Consider the following 17,185-nt stretch of genomic DNA (forward strand, 5'->3'; position numbering starts at 1 on the left):
TTGGAAGGAAAGTTATGACCAACCTAGGTAGCATATTAAAAAGCAGAGACATTACTTTGCCAACAAAGGTCCATCTAGTCAAGGATATGGTTTTTCCAGTGGTCATGTATGGATGTGAGAATTTGACTATAAAGAAGGCTGATCACCGAAGAACTGATGCTTTTGAACTGTGGTCTTGGAGGACTCTTGAGAGTCCCTTGGACTGTAAAGAGATCCAACGAGTCCATCCTAAAGGAGATCAGTCCTTGGTGCTCATTGGAGGGACTGATGTTGAAGCTGAAACTCCAATACTTTGGCCACCTGATGTGGAGAGCTGACTCATTTGAAAAGACTCTGATGCTGGGAAAGATTGAAGGCAAAAGGAGAAGGGGAAGACAGAGGATGAGATGGTAGGATGGCATCAATGACACAATGGACATGGGTTTGGGTGAACTCCGGGAGTTGGTGATGGACAGGGAGGCCTGGCATACTGTGGTTCATGGGGTCACAAAGAGGCGGACACGACTGAGCGACTGAACTGAAACATGGAAAAGACACTAATGCTGGAAAAGGCTGATGGCAGAAGCAGGTGACAAAGGATGAGATAGTTGGATGGGATCACAGACTCAATGGACTTGAGTTTGAGCAAACTCTAGGAGATATGAAGGACAGGAAAGCCTGGTGTGCTGCAGTACATGGGGTTGCAGAGTTGGAAATGACTTAGCAATTCATCAATGAGACATGTATGTGGGCTTCCCGGGGGCTCAGTGGTTAAAGAACCCGCCAGCAACACAGGAGACATGGGTTCGATCTCTGGGTCAGGAAGATCCCCTGGAAAAGGGAATGGTGACCCACTCTAGTATTCTCATCTGGAGAATCCCCATGGACAGAGCCCAGAGGCCTACAGCCCACAGGGTCGCAAAGTATTGGACATGACTGAGCACACATACAATGAACATGTATATAAGAGCAGTTTGTACTATTCTTGTTTATGAGAGCATTGAAGGAAGGTTTTATATTAAGAAGAATAAAATTTAAACCAAAATTTAAAATTGTTTGTCTCTGGGCCAGGAAAACTGAATGCCTTTTTGGCAGTAGGATGGACTGGACCCGTAATATAAATTAGGATAAGACAAGAAGTATTACAAAGAAGTCATGCTGTAACAGCCTGTAAGAGACTTAACCAAAGATTTACACAAACACAGTCCAAGGCTGAGATGCTATTTCTACAACCTTTAGTATATGTGTGAAAGGATGAAGTTAACTTGTGTGTGGATTTCTCACTCCCTGCATATTTAGATAAAATCACAATGTGAAGTTACACAAATCTAGTAGTTCAGATTTCCTTCCAGGTGGAAGTAGTACCTTTATATACTATACTCAACAAGCTCAGGGGAGTGGTGGTGGGGTGCTATGGATCAATCGGCTTCACGCCTCACTGTGACAAGACTCCAGTAGGGTATGGGGACAGACAGGCCACAAGGTGGCACAGCACCTCCATACTTTTCACTGGCAACCAGTTGAAAAATATCCAATGAGAGGTGAGATGCTGGGATTCTAGAAATCATCTTGTAAATCCAGAAAACTCATAAATTTGCCATCTCCAAGTCTAGGCTGAGGTAGGGTATTGATTTTCTTCTAAATCCTGATCCATTATGTTAAAAGAGGAATTAAGAAGCCACAGAACCCTCCAAAAGCACCAAGCTTACACAAAGCCTCAATACCGATAAAGTTACCTTAAATATTATGTGTAATGACATCAAATGGTAGTGACCACACCCAGAAAAAATTTGAGTTTTTTTTATTACATTTACTTAAAGGATTACAGCTGATATATAAGAGAACATTTAGTTTTGTCAACATAAAAACAATAGCTGTGGTACGATTCGCACATGCAATTTATTCTGCAAAAGTAAAAATACACACACTACTCTTTCTAGACAAGCCTTCTATATGAAGTTAGATTAGGTTAAGGTCAAAGATCAAGTGAACTTGAAAGGATTGCACTTATAATTAAATGGGACACAGCCAAGGTATAAAGAGGAGACATACCTAATGCTAACCACTGTATTGCAGTACTAGCAAATTGCACACTTATTTTCAGAGTATACTATTCAACATACATATATACTAAGACTAAAGAAATTTAAAATATCCACCTTTAAATTATCCCTTTATTTCTGACATATCACATTTTGATATTCATGTAATAACATTTAAAATATGTAGTTATCATTGTCAAAGCTTATGTTTAAGGGATAAAAGGTCTGTAACATCTACCACCATTGGCCTCAAATGCACTTTCATCATGATCTATAAGTGTAAAGAAGAACTGGGTAATTAAGTTAAACTAACCTGCTTTAACTACAAAATGCCTTGAAAAATTTAGGAACAAATATGTAACAAAAGAGCTCATCCAGAGTCACCTTTTCATTTTTAATGCAATGTATATTAGAATATCATGTGAATACACATACAAGTAGAATATACAATGAAAAAAAATAGATTAACTCCAAAGATCAGTATTTGAATTTGGAAAGTTTTGACTTGCATCTAAATTCTGCTTATAAATAGCCTGAAAGGAACTGCTATCAAGGACCAGTCTAAAGAACTAGGCTGTTAAGTTTGCTAGTTTAAAATTTCTTAAACCTAAATATCTTGCCATTGTATGGCTTCATATTCTTTTAGTTTACAAAAAAAGTGCAAAAAAATTTTTAAAGTAATCTTAGAGGGCAATAGAACTGAACACAACCTACAACAAAGTTATCCCAATATTTTTAAACAACTGAACTTTTAAGTTTTATGTAGCTTATTATGTTGACATTTTACCCATTTCAACAAACAGAAGTGTAAGGTACAGAAATCTGTTCTTGACACCAGAGGAAGAGATTGGTGTGGAATACAATGGAATAGTGGGAGAGCTTTCCTGCTTGATTTATAGTCAATACTGCCAGTTAACAGAAGAACGTTAGGGACTGCTACTATATAATCATTCTACTTCTAAATTTTTGTCATGATTATTTAACTACTTAACTATGTGAGCAGAAAAAAGACATCTTTAAAAAACCTGTTTGATTGATATATATAGAGCTATTTTAATGTTCCATTTTAAATGTGAATTTTCATAAACGTTTTCACAATGAGCTAGGGTCATTGGATGACTTCACATGTTAAAAAAATCTCTCATCAAAGAAAAAGGCTGAAGTTAAAAAACTAGGTGAAGGTGAAGAACACACGTGAACACAACACTTGTGAATGACTCTGCCTTTTCCCTTGTTTCCACTCATGTGTTGGGTATATTCCCCAGTAATGAATGATCCATGTTAAAAAAAGAATTAAACTGTAAGATTTTAGTAGGTTTGAAGTCTGATAGTTTTCCAAGAGTTATTTAGCATAGTGCCTTTATGGAGGATGAGGGTAAGCTATCAAAGACACCAGTAATGAATAATCAAATTACAGTAAAAACAAATGTAACATATGCTTGATTATTATTATCAATCTTACAAGAGGGTAACTGCATCAAATTTTTGGATACTATTTAGTGAGTAATAAACCCACTATCTTAAACATAGTCTAATTTTCACATAAATTAACCTAATTTCTCTGCCGATCTAAAGTATAATTCACATGTATCAAAACAGATTATTCTACGACATGCCTTATGAAAGTAATTTTGTACTTAGATTAAGTTTCATGACTTCTTTTCTCTTTTGGGGCAAAGACGTATATAAATATTTTCTGAATGAATTTTTGCACAGTAGCCCAATATCCATTTAATATGCCTAAAGTGCTTTTGTGGTTAGAGGGCATTCACTCACTGCGCCGTGTTGTATGTAAAGTTTCAACATACAAATCTACTTATAATGATGTCCTTTCTTAAATAACTATTTGTTCTCATTCCTTTAGATCATGGGTTCACATTTTATAACTTCCCTCCCCCCATGTATAATCATTACACTGAAATGTTCTTCACAACACTGCTATCTGTTAGGAGGAAGGTCAGAGCTAAACATGGTTTTAACAACATGAATACTTATTTTGAGGAAATTAAAAAAATGTAGTAGATATAAATTTGTTGACATTTAGCATGACCAATCCTTTCCTGATATGGACCAGCCTTTGATGGTCAACTTAAATGGTGGTGATGCTATTACCTTGTAGAGTGTGAGTTTGGGGTCTGTCCCTACTTTTCCTCATTTCCTTCTGACAGTCTACCAATCTCATGTTGGTTTTGCCTAAAGAAGAACTGGGTATATCAGAATAAAGCATCTGCTTTGTCTCACAAAGAACATATATGTGAAAGAATTCTGTCAAGTGTTAGGCAAGAATACAAAGGATAAAGCCTAACAGGAAACCTACTGTGAACAATACTGATGAGAGAGTAATGAGTAGACTTACATCTCAGCTGTAAATGTGCACTAAATTTTCCCAACCTTTTATTCTTCAATAACCTCTGCAAATATTTTAAGTTGCCCTGGCTTCTGTAACTTAAATATGGCAGAGAAACGAACCTACTTGATAGCAGTAGTCAATACATGATCTATTTCTTCTTACTTACTCAGCCCCTGGCTTTAGCCCTGCCTCCTTGTCAAAGGTAGAGGATAACATGAATGTGAAAGTGAGTTTAGCATTAAACTCTGGAGGCTCAACTCACTTTCCCCCTGAAGAACAGAACATGTGGGAAGAAGTTTAAAATATTCCTAAATCATCATGTAGAACTACGTTCGACCTACCTCAGGATCTTCATTAAGTGCCTCTACAATAAGGATATTTGCTAACTGTGAGACTTACTAAGATCAATATGTACATTTTGGGGGTGGTGTTTTATTTTGGTGAGTATCACCCAAGTCCTATAACTTATTAGTCTGCTTCAGATACCTATTAGGAAAAACAAACAAACTCAATCTTGGCCTACTGAAAAACAAAGCGTATTAAGTCAAAACACATTTTAAGGTGAAGATATATTGTATAAAGTGCTTAATCAACCAAATTCTCTGATGTCTTAAAAAGAAGGGTCAATAAAGTTTATATTCAGGTATAGAAAAGTGTTAACAATTTAAGCCTTTATTAATGGCAAAGAATGTTTTAAATGTTTGAGATAGTTTGTCATGTTCATTCCTAGCTCTTATCCAGACACTCTGCTGAGTTTGTGAAGTGTATCTTCAAAGGTTGTCAATAACAACAGAAAGCAAATGTTTGAAAATTTACTTAATTATTGATTGTCTAATATTCAAAAATTAATGTTTTTAGTTTGTGATGTTAAAACAGAATTCCTTTTCTCCAGTAATTGGCAGTGTCACTACCAATGGAACAGGACTAATATCTTACATTTTGGTATGGTTATAAATGACCCCAATTTTTTTCTGGCAGACAACTGGGCTCATATTAGCTGTATCATCAGGATTCTTTTTAAATTATGTTGTCAGCTAAAGTAGAGGGTCCTTACTCCTCTAATTTTTGTTAATTCTCTCCCTAAGTTTGATATTCAATGACTATTCTCATTAAAATCAGTATAGCTGTTTATGACTAGCTTTAAATACCCTCTGTTTTCTAGACAGCAAAACAAAAATTTTCACTTTATAAATTTTAGACAAGCTTTGTTTTTCTTCAGTGCAAACATCCTGAAACAGCACAAAGTCATTCAGCTATTCAGAGGATGAAGTCAGTTTATGTAGTGCTTGAAGTTGAATCCCAGATATACTGGGATGGAAAAAGCCCATGTGGCAGGACAGTACATTCTTGTCCTTAAGGGCAAATGATCATCTTCAGCGAGTGAAGATCTGAAATCACAGATACAGTATTTTTAGCTTTACTTTACAGGTACTTCTGAAGTTGTAACAGGAGCTGGTCTTTCACTGAGGCATGTAGCCACCTCGTCTCACAGTCTGTGGTAAGTAACTTTTAGGCATTCCTTCATCAACTGCAGCCTCCATTCCAACTGTTTCAAATCTCTCTACTTGTCCCTCAATGCCTGGACCAAAAGCATCCACTGCAGGAACTTCCTGAAACATTTTCATTTTCCCAGATCCATAGGGCTGTGAAATATGATCTGAAATCTGCTGCTGTTTGAGTCTAACAAAATCTTCTTCATTGACTGAGGAAACTTGCTGTGATCTTTCAAAATGCGAAATATCGGGACTGGTTTCATGTTGACTGCAGTTTTGTTTGAAATACCGCTGCCTGGGCAGAATGCCATCACTGCCATCTACATTATCTACCAGCTGTAAATCTTCTGGCCGTTCTTCGGAATCTAATAAGGGCTGGGTGGACTCAGATCTTGAGAAGACTTGGACTGATGGTACCTGGTGTCTATAGCCACTGTGTACCACTGTGGAATATTGGACAGTGCTTGAAGTGTTCTGTGCAGATTCATTTTCATCACTGCTAGAAATGCTTGGCCTAGAAGATGACATGCATGAAGACCCTCCAATACCACTACTGTGTCCTTCAGTATTAACTTTTTCTTTCTTGAATAGGTCCAAAGATTTTAGATCCTCTGGGAAAGGCTTTTTGTCATTTGCTTCTATTTCCACAACACTTACATCAGTGAAATTGCCATCTGGATACATTTGATCTTTTGAATTAAAATGCTAAGAAAGACAGAAAATGAATTATTACCTACGGTACACATTCATTTAGAAAATCTGAAATAATTATGTATAAGATATTAGTTAAAGTCTCAAAATGCATCTTTGAAACTTCTCAGTAACTTAATAGTGCAAAGATAAACTATATCACTAAGTCACTGCTAACTACTTGAATCATGGATTCTGTGAAATTTGTCTAAAAGGTAAGAATTAGACTGTATATCCACAGAATTCCAAATCAATATTGTTGGGGTGTTACATATTTATAAACTAACCAACTCAATGGACATAAATTTGAGCAAACTCCAGGAGATAGTGAAGGACAGGGAAGCCTGGTGTGCTGCAGTCCATGGGATCACAAAGAGTTGGATACGACTTAGGGACTGAAGGACAGTAACAAAAGTCTAGAAGTAAAATTTCATACTTCATGCCTAGTCTAGGCAGCCTAGGATTAACTGAATAGGAAAATGAAGAAAATATTAAGAAAAATCGAACTCAAGTTTCATAGGTTACGAAGGACTGTCAGAAGTAAAAAATACAAATAATCTTCACTTTAAGGAAATTTAAGAAATTTATTACAGGCCTCCAGAAGTCATTTAGTCATATTAAACTTGTAGATTTTAAATTTGATTTTAATATACAATCTAAAACTCTTATCTTACAACAGAATTATCACATAGCTGTATTAAAACACAAGACTTTCAAATTACAAGTTCAGTCAAATATTTTTAATGTATACTAAATAGAATTAGGAATATAAAGACAAATATGCTATGGTGATAATAAACTCCTAGAATATGCAAGTACTATTTTTAATTTTGACTAAAATTGTAATTTATGTACTATTTTATTTTCATTTACTTTTCAATTCAGCCCGATTATTTTTTGCTTAAACTCTACAAATATATCCTAATATGCTCGGATATTCTAAGTAATCAGAAACATTTTATCTTACCCTTGGAGGTGTGTGAGGTGACCACTGGGCAATATGACTCTTTGAAGGATCTGGAACATTAGGCCAGATGTGTTTTTTAATTCTGGAGAGGAAAGAAATACTGCTTATGGAGAACCGTTTGTAATAAACGTGATCATCTAAATCTTAAGAATAAAACCAACTAAACCAAAAATACCTACTGTACTCCAAAGCTAACAAAAACATCATTTTTCTTGTAACCAACAGAATAAAATACTATTTAAAAATGCATAAGGATCTGAATCTTTATCCTTAAAGAAAAACTGTTTATAAGACTAAAGCTGGTAATCAGTATTCAATTTTTTAAAATCTCTGAAATCAAATTCTGCAATAAAAAACCACTTAAAAACTTTAGCCCGGGGTATAAAACATTGTGGCACACCTTCTCCGTAAAACAAAAACCCCAAAATGCTCAATTTCCAACTAAAATAATTCAGACAATGATAAATTATCACACTGGTACAAGATAAAACAATATGATTTTTCACAAGGAAGAAAAGGCTAACATAAAAATAATTAATTCAAGATATTCTCCATCAAAAACCTATTTAAATATGTTTAATATAGTCCCCAGCACAACATTAGAGGTTCACAAGTGTATCTAAGTACAAAGGAAATGAGTCATCTTGAGAATAAGTTCAAATAAAAAATAAAGATGGGTAGTAAGATCCTAACATTGTCCAGCAGGAACAACTATGAAATCTGGACATAACAGAAAAAGCAATAGAGTTAACAACCTAAATAAACTGACCAAACAAAAAAACAGAATTCCTTGAAAGACACCAATTACTGAAACAGACTGGAAAAGAAAACTTCAATAGCCCTATACTTATAAGAAATTCAATTTGTAATTAAAAATCTCCCTACAAAGAAAAGAGCAGCCCCAGACAGCTTCACTTGTGAATTCCATTAGACATTTAAAGAGGAAATAATACAAACCCTATACAAACTCTCCCAGAAAATTGAGGTAATATGTACTGATTAACTTTAAGAGGGCATTCATTTTATGAGATAATCAGTATTACCCTGACTCCAAAATTAAACAATGACACCATAAAAAAGGACAAATCAATACCACTTCTTAACATAAAAATAAAGAAATTGTTAACACCGAATCCAGAAAATTCCAAGGAATGCAAGATATAACATCTGAAAATCAATGATAAAATTCACCGTATTTATGAAAGGGAAAAAAAAAATCATAAGATCCTCAACAGATGCAGAAAAAGCATTTGACAGAATTACATACCCATTCATGACAAAAACTCTTAGCAAAACAGAAATATAAGAACTTCCTTAACTTACAGCTAATACAACATGCAATAGTGTTAAGAGTGAATGCTCTCTCCCCTAAGATTGGGAAGAATGGAAAGATGTTGGCTCTTAACACTTCTATTCAACATTGTACTTACTGAAGGTCTTAGCCAGTAGAATAAGAAAAATAACTAAAAGTATAAAGACTGGAATAACCATCTTTACTTTCAGGCAGCATGACTGTATATACAGAAAGTCCTACAGAATCTAAAAAGTGACTACAATAAATTAATTTATCAAGATCTCAGTATACAGGATCAATATGCTTAAAAGGATCAATTTTCAATATACCAGCAATGAACAACTAGAAAATAAAAACATTTAAATTCCATTTATAATAGCATAAAAAAACACTTAGGAAGAAATAAATTTAACATAGCCTGAAGACTACGAAACATTGCAAAAGGAAACAAGAAATGTACCATATTCATGTACTTAAAGATATATGTGACTCATGAACATGTGAACTCATGTTCACACTGCATTTTCCCCTAAACTGATATATCAGTTCAGTTCAGTTCAGTCACTCAGTCGTGTCTGACTCTTTGCGACCCCGTGAATCACAGAATGCCAGGCCTCCCTGTCCATCACCAACTCCCAGAGTTCACTCAAACTCATGTCCATCGAGTCGGTGATGCCATCCAGCCATCTCATTCTCTGCCGTCCCCGTCTCCTCCCACCCCCAATCCCTCCCAGCATCAGAGTCTTTTCCAGTGAGTCAACTCGTCTCATGAGGTGGCCAAAGTATTGGAGCTTCAGCTTTAGCATCACTCCTTCCAATGAACACCCAGGATTGATCTCCTTTAGAATGGACTGGTTGGATCTCCTTGCAGTCCAAGGGACTCTCATAGATTCAATAAAATTCCACTAAAAATTCTAACAGATTTTTAAGGGAAATTCATAAGCTGATAATTTTATATGAAAAGGCAAAGAACCTAGAAAAAATAATTTTGAAAAAAAAAATACTGGAAGAATTCTGTCACCTGGTCTTATTGTAGAGTATAATAAATCAAGACCATGAGGTATCAGCACCAATAGACATATATAACAAAGGAACAGGATTAAGAGTCCACAAATAGATCTAGACTTATACGAATAATTGATTTTGGTAAAGGTTGAAGGCAATTCAACAGGAAAAAACAGTCTTTTTAATAAATAATGCTGGAATGATTAGATATCTATGGAAAAAATTCTTTGACCCTGACTTCACACCATGCACAGAAATTTATTCTAAACAGATCACAGCACAGGGTTAAAATCATTAAATTTCTAGAGGAAAATATAGGAGAACATATTTGTGACACTTGTCACAAATTTCATAAAATTTCATAAAAAATGACATAAAATCAATAACCATTAAAAAATAAAAACCCTAACAAAATGGACTTGATCAAAATTAAACACTTTTGCTTTTCTGAAGTCACAGTTAAAAAACCAAAAAGGCAAGCCACAGTCCAGAATTTGCAAAACATATGTGATAAAAAATTTGTAACAAGATATATAAAGAACTCTTAAAGCTCAGTATTAACAAATCACTCAGTTTAAAAATGGGCAGAAGATTTCAAGACATATCACAAAAGAAGATGTAAAGTAGCACATGAAAGTATCTATTACTAGTCCTCAGGGAAACAGAGTTACAATCACACTGAGATAGCACTATAAACCCCTGAGAAAGAATTAAAAAATTAAAATTAAAAACCTTGACAGTACCAAGAACTGGGGATGATATCGAGCAAATGGAATTTTTCACATTGCTAGTTGGGAATACAAGATGATATAGCCACTTTGAAAAACAGTTTGACAGTTTCTTATAAAGTTTAATATGCAACCAGTAGTTCCATCACTTCATGGGAAATAGATGGAAAAACAGTGGAAACAGTGTCAGACTTTATTTTTGGGGGCTCCAAAATCACTGCAGATGCTGACTGCAGCCATGAAATTAAAAGACGCTTACTCCTTGGAAGGAAAGTTATGACCAACCTTGATAGTATATTAAAAAGCAGAGACATAACTTTGCCAACAAAGGTCCGTCTAGTCAAGGCTATGGTTTTTCCTGTGGTCATGTATGGATGTGAGAGTTGGACTGTGAAGAAAGCTGATCGCCGAAGAATTGATGCTTTTGAACTGTGGTGTTGGAGAAGACTCTTGAGAGTCCCTTGGACTGCAAGGAGATCCAACCAGTCCATTCTAAGGGAGATCGATCCTGGGTGTTCATTGGAAGGACTGATGCTAAAGCTGAAACTGCAATACTTTGGCCACCTCATGAGGCGAGTTGACTCACTGGAAAAGACTCAGATGCTGGGAAAGGTTGGGGGCGGGAGGAGAAGGGGACGACCGAGAATGAGATGGCTGGATGGCATCATCGACTCTGTGGACATGAGTTTGAGTGAACTCCGGGAGTTGGTGATGGACAGGGAGGCCTGGCGTGCTGTGATTCATGGGGTCGCGGAGAGTCGGACACGACTGAGCGACTGAACTGAACTGAACCCTGGATTATATGATCCAGCAATCCCACTGCTAAATATTGACTCAAGTTAAATGATAATATATGCCTACACAAAGATATGTATGTGAATGCTCATAACAGCCAAAAAATCAAAGAAACAACTTAAATTTTCGTAACAGATGTATGGGTAAAATTTTGATCTTTCTATACTACAGAATACTATTCAGGAATAAAAAGGAGAAAAATATTAGTATATGCAACAACATGGATAAATCTCAAAAAAGTCAGGTGAAAGACATCATACACAAAAAAATTACATACTGTTTGATTCCTATATACGTGAAATCCTAGAAAAGGCAAAAATATGACCACAGATCATTGACTGCTGGGGCCAGGGGCTGAGGGAGAGGACAGACTACAAAACAGAACGAGGAAACTTCCAGGGTGATGGAAATGTTCTCCATCCTAAGTTTGGTGGTAGTTATACATCTACATACAGCTACAAAAATTCATCAAACTGTTCATTTCAAATGGATGAATTTCACTGCATGTAAATTATAGGTCAACACAAGTTGGGGAAAATGCAAAAATATGAACAAGGGTACTTACAGGTCTCGCTTATTAAAGCAGAATAAAACTCCCAAAAGGGTTGTCAATAGGAATGCTAAGCAAACAGGTACAACAATAGCTTCAATTTCTCCTTGAGCTAAAAAACAAAAAGGGGAAAGAAGGAAAATAATTGTTGACACATATGCTACAGACAAATAATGCAACTTTCCAACCAGATTACTGTTGAAAAGATGAAATACCATCCTAATTCTTTTTACAACCTTTTCAAAGGTGTTTCTGTCTCCCCACCCCTCCCCCTTTGTAAATCATATCCTAGTTGCTTATGCCTTAGGTCATGGTAACCTGACCACAAAGTATACATAAAATAGAAGTTGGTTGGGGGAATAAACTGATTAATTCAGTTTACTGGATAGATAATATACCTGGTAAGAGCTTTCAAACCTAACTATTTATTACATTTATCAACTGCACTCAGCAGAATCTTAGCAAAAGCTTACTTTTGAGTTCTAGGAGTAGTATTGGAAAAGCAATAAATGATTTCAATAACTGAACTACAAGTACAACTTTCTATAAGGAATAAAAGTGTAAAATTCAGGTAAAATTTTTAATTGTTATTTACTGATACAGGGCTAAGAATTTTAGGAGAACCTTAACAGGCACAAGGAGTGGCAGAAGTAGGAATAATATCATCTAAAAAGCAGCAAGCCTCAGATTCCTAAATACCACATGAATCCCTCTCTGATATGAAAGAGAGCTTAGTAATTAAATGAATCGCCAATTGGGAGAATTTATACTAGAGATTTTTTAATGATTTGGTTGTTTCTGGTAAACTCCTCCAACCCTCCTTCAATTAGTCTTTTATAGGAAAAATGTATGAAAGTAGTACGGCAGCTACACATTACTCAGTCTTCCCTTCCCACCACACATACCCCTTTGTAAGTAACTTTACATCCTGTGAAGCATAATAGGAACTGAGCAATCAGAGGAATAAACTATAGGATGGAGAATACTAATTCCTGAATGCTAAGATTCTTATACACATGACACATCAAATTCAGGCAGAACCTGTCCTTTACTGATGCCGAACTTCTTTCTAGGCTTCCATGCCTTGAGCCTTTTGCTCATGCTCCAGGATGCCTTCTTCTCCCTATCTGTCCACATCTTAACTTCAAAGGTCAAGTACTGTCTTCTCCACAAAGATCTTTGAAGGTGAAACTTCCCACTACCAGTATCTTTAAATTCTTGCTCTATTTACTAGTAGCACGGCTCAAATGGCTCTCTGTATGGTTTACTTATACTTATTTCTTCAACTAAGCTATATGGTCCTTGAGGGCAAAGTCAAAGCCATGTGAAGTAGGTAAAATGGATCCATAAAACAACAGGTCAGAGGGAAAAGTGGATGAAGCAATATTAAGTGTGATCTCAGTTTTGGGAAAAAAAATTTATGCATAGAAAAGACTAGGAGGATATATAAATATGTTAAAAGATTATTTTGGATGAGGGATTAGGAGTGATTTTTCTTCCTCTTTGTATTTTACTGTATAATCTAAATTCCTTATAATGAACACTACTTTTGTTTACAGCATAAATTTTTGAAGTTAATTACTTTTTTTTTCTAAAGATCATGGCACAAAGTTTTATTTAAAATATTATAGGTATGCCCCCACTTTCAGAAAGTTCCCATTTTACCACTTCACTTTCACAGAAGACTTACACTAATATACTAAGAAGCTTTTTTCATAAATTACATTGTCTGCTTTTGCTAACAAAATTTATAAAAAAAAGCTTGTTACTATATTTAATGTAGGTCTTTCATGAAAATGAAGTAGCATAATGCAAACTTGCCAAAGGTGAGGGATACTCTGCTCTAAACCATTCTGGCTTATAAAAGGTTTCAGAGGAATGCTCAACTTTTGGTTAGAGGTGGAAACCTATATTTGTTCCATATATATTCTACAAACATGTCACCACAAATCTTATCCCACAGACTATATTCATTATTGGCCATCACAGCAAAGCTCAGGATCTTTCAATATCTATCTTATGTGGTAGTCATTTATCCACTTATTTGCTCATGCAGCAAACATTCAACCAATAAGGACTATGGAGCTTACTATTTATCATTCACTGTGTTGGTGCCTGGATATGACAAAAACAATTACAATAAAATAGGGTAATTTAATATAATGATACAAAATGTAGCAGCTACAGGAAAGAATGCATTTTAAGTCTGCTGTAGGGAGGCTACAGGAACAGCCAAAACAAGAAAAGGTATAGGGGAATGTACTGGGAAAAGACATAAAGGCGGGGAAAATGAAAAGAAGTTTAGGGTCAAAGAAAGAGATTATGAAAGGGCATGCACAAGCAGTAATTAGAAGGCATGAGCAACTGAACTTTATGTAAGTGAAAAAGAGATGAAGAAATTTACTACCACTACCCCTAAATTTCTGGGTTTGGCAAAGAGTTGTGACATGGAACAAAGAAAAAGAAACCTGTTTGGGAAGAGCAGAGAGGGTGGCTGAAATCTTAGACAGGGACTCTGAAATGGAAGATAAGAAAACAGTGCCCGGAACAGAGCTCTGGAGAATACAAAACATTTAAAAGAGCAGAAAAGGAGACCAAGAAAAAAGTACACACAAAGAGGAGACTCATGAGAATGCTACTAGAAAAATAAACCAAAGGAAGAGACTGTTTCAAGGCTGAACAGGCCAATACGAAGGATCAGATGTTGGCAAGTGTAGGGAAAAAAGATGACTAAAAAGCATGCACTGGACAGCACAACTAAGAGGTCTTCCATGTGCGACAGCAGGCAGGTTTCAGTGGAGTGGTGGGTGGGGTGGAAATCTGGTTTCAGCAGGTTAAAAACTGAGCTGGAGGTACAGAAATGAGACTGCAAGCATGGATTAGTCTTTACAGCCTGTGTGTTAGTTGCTCAGTCGTGTCCAACTCTTTGCCACCCATGGACTGTAGCCTGCCAGGCTCCTCTGTCTGTGGAATTCTCCAGGCAACCTGCCCATTAAAGGAAGAACAAGAGAAGACACTATACCCAAGTTTTTGTTTTTTTTTTTAACATAGCTGAAATACAACTTCATCCTGATTCTAAATGAAAAGGAGTGGGAATGACAGTAACAAACAAGATTCCACATCTCAATACAGTCACGTGACTATAGCAGTCTTACATCTGAAACTCAAGGAGGAAACAACGGTGTTCCAAAACACCTAAATATGCAGGTCCAAAAAAATGAAGCTTTTCTTTTTTTTTAAACGGCCACATTCATTCCAAAGCCCATCCATCTCCTTCAGCATCCAAAGATTAAGCACGTGTTCTGCTTAGCTATATAATAAAGTGGCAAACATGCTGCACCACTGACATTACAGGACAGCTGCCTATAAAACTAGACTTCTGACACTGGGCCCCAGGTTTACTTTCTCACAGGTCATCATTTTCATCTGGGAGAGCAGTCGTCTGAGCAACCTCTAAATCGTGCTTGCACTGTGCCGCCAAGGCTGGGGCCATGACCACCTCTGGTGGGGCAAGAGCAGGCATGGCGACAAACTCCAAGTTAGCGTCTCCGATCAATTTTCTAGCAAGCCAGAGGAAGGGCTTTTCAAAGTTGTAGTTACTTGTGGCATAAATGTCATAGTACTGAAGATTCTTCTTTTGGCGGAAGACAACTGACTTTGCCTTAACCTTCTGTCCTTAATATCCAGTTTGCTGCCACACAACACAGTCAGGATGTTCTCACATACTCATACCAGATCTCTATGCCAGCTAGGCACATTCTTGTAAGTAACTCTCAATGTTACATCAAACATTATAGTGGCACACTGACCTTGTATATAATAGCCATCTCTCAGTCCACCAAATTTCTCCTGACCAGCTACATTCCATACACTGAACTTAATTGGTCCTCTGTTGGTATGGAACACAAGAGGATGGACCTCAACACCCAAGGTTGTTATTTACTTCTCAAATTCACCAGTCAGACGACATTTCACGAATGTAGTTTTCCAGTACCACCATCACCAACCAATACAAGTTTGAACGTGGGGTTCTCCTTGGGCAGCCAACGCGATGTTACTTCCAGAAGTGTCTCCGTGCCCATCTGACTAAGCGAGACCATACCCAAGTTTTGCCAGTGAAAAAAATGAACCCGTTTAGAAAGATAAATTATTTTAGGATTTATAGAGTACAGGTGAAATTAGAAGCAGTTGAAGAAACTACAGCAAAGTATGGAAAAAATTTTCTAAAGAAATAACCAAACAACAAAACGAAAATCATAATTTATGAACACATCATTTATATGAATCCAAAGATGCACTATAAACAAAATTTTAGCATGTAAGTTAAGCCCATTTTTAGTCTGATTAAATTTTTACAAGAAAAGAGAAAAAAGGAAAACTCAAGCATCATTATTCCTTACCAAACTTTGGTGTAGTAAAAGTGAATTCTGGACCATCCTTTCCACCTTCGTCTGTGTATGCTGCCATTCGTACCATGTACAAAGTGTCACTAGTCAAAGAGGACAGTGTATATTCTGTGTGGGAAGAATCCACATTCACAGCTGGAAGAAAGCAGTAAGTGCACTTTAATCAACTACTCTTGCATGGTTTGGCCTGTATTTGACGTTGGGAGAGTACGAAAAAGGAATCAAACCATATTTCACTAGAAAACAATGTATTTTTAGTAGGATTGTGAAGGTAACCATAAAGCATATTTTCAGGTATCTCTTTTCTGAGCATAAAATACTATATTAAGATGTAAAAAACACAAGGAGACTTAAATTAGTATTTAAAAGCCTAAGAAAAAACACCTGATTCTTAATAACTGATACAGCTTTATTACCAGTTTCATTTCCAATGACGGTTCTATAAAATATAGTATAATTTCTGATAAATCCATTCTGAACATCAACAGGAAGTTGGTCCCACTCTAAGACAGCTTCATTTTTCCCCACTTTTTTTGTCCGAACAGTAGGTCCTTTGGAAGGTGCTGAAACAGAATAAGGTATTTACTAACTGAAAAGCATAAGAATTTAGTAAACCATTAGAACTTGGTAAAATCTCATTATCATGGAATTATTTGAACATAATGAGACATGCCCTTATTTAAAAAGCATAAATGTCTTTGTCAGTACAAAATGCAATGGTTTTTCAAAGAAAGTAGGGCTGGACTTACCAGCTTGTTTAAGGTATGCCTTTATATGCTCGGGGCTTCCTGGTCCATCAGCATATACCGGAGTGACTGTTATCAAGTAACATTTGCTCTCTACTAGGTTTCCTAAAGTAAGAATAGTAGATTAAGCATTTTTTTCC

General features: G+C 36.1%; 1 protein-coding gene and 1 pseudogene across 2 annotated transcripts in view; both read right to left on the reverse strand.

Moving 5' to 3' along the window:
• Positions 1-1,763: 1,763 nt before the first annotated feature.
• IL6ST (interleukin 6 cytokine family signal transducer) overlaps positions 1,764-17,185 on the reverse strand; it is a 63,165-nt gene continuing 47,743 nt past the window's right edge. For both annotated transcript variants that reach the window (XM_055422034.2, XM_055422035.2), the window contains 6 exons: positions 17,049-17,150; positions 16,716-16,862; positions 16,294-16,434; positions 11,909-12,005; positions 7,522-7,603; positions 1,764-6,569 (listed from right to left, as the gene is read on the reverse strand). In XM_055422034.2, coding sequence (XP_055278009.1) covers positions 5,832-6,569; positions 7,522-7,603; positions 11,909-12,005; positions 16,294-16,434; positions 16,716-16,862; positions 17,049-17,150 — 1,307 coding nt within the window. In that variant the 3' untranslated portion in view covers positions 1,764-5,831. The remainder of the gene's footprint in view (positions 6,570-7,521; positions 7,604-11,908; positions 12,006-16,293; positions 16,435-16,715; positions 16,863-17,048; positions 17,151-17,185) is intronic.
• LOC148774990 (GTP-binding nuclear protein Ran-like) lies at positions 11,909-16,285 on the reverse strand (annotated as a pseudogene).

Source organism: Moschus berezovskii, chromosome 18 (assembly GCF_049115385.1).
Source record: "Moschus berezovskii isolate FMDL1 chromosome 18, NW_MosBer_1.0, whole genome shotgun sequence".
Lineage (NCBI taxonomy): Eukaryota > Metazoa > Chordata > Mammalia > Artiodactyla > Moschidae > Moschus > Moschus berezovskii.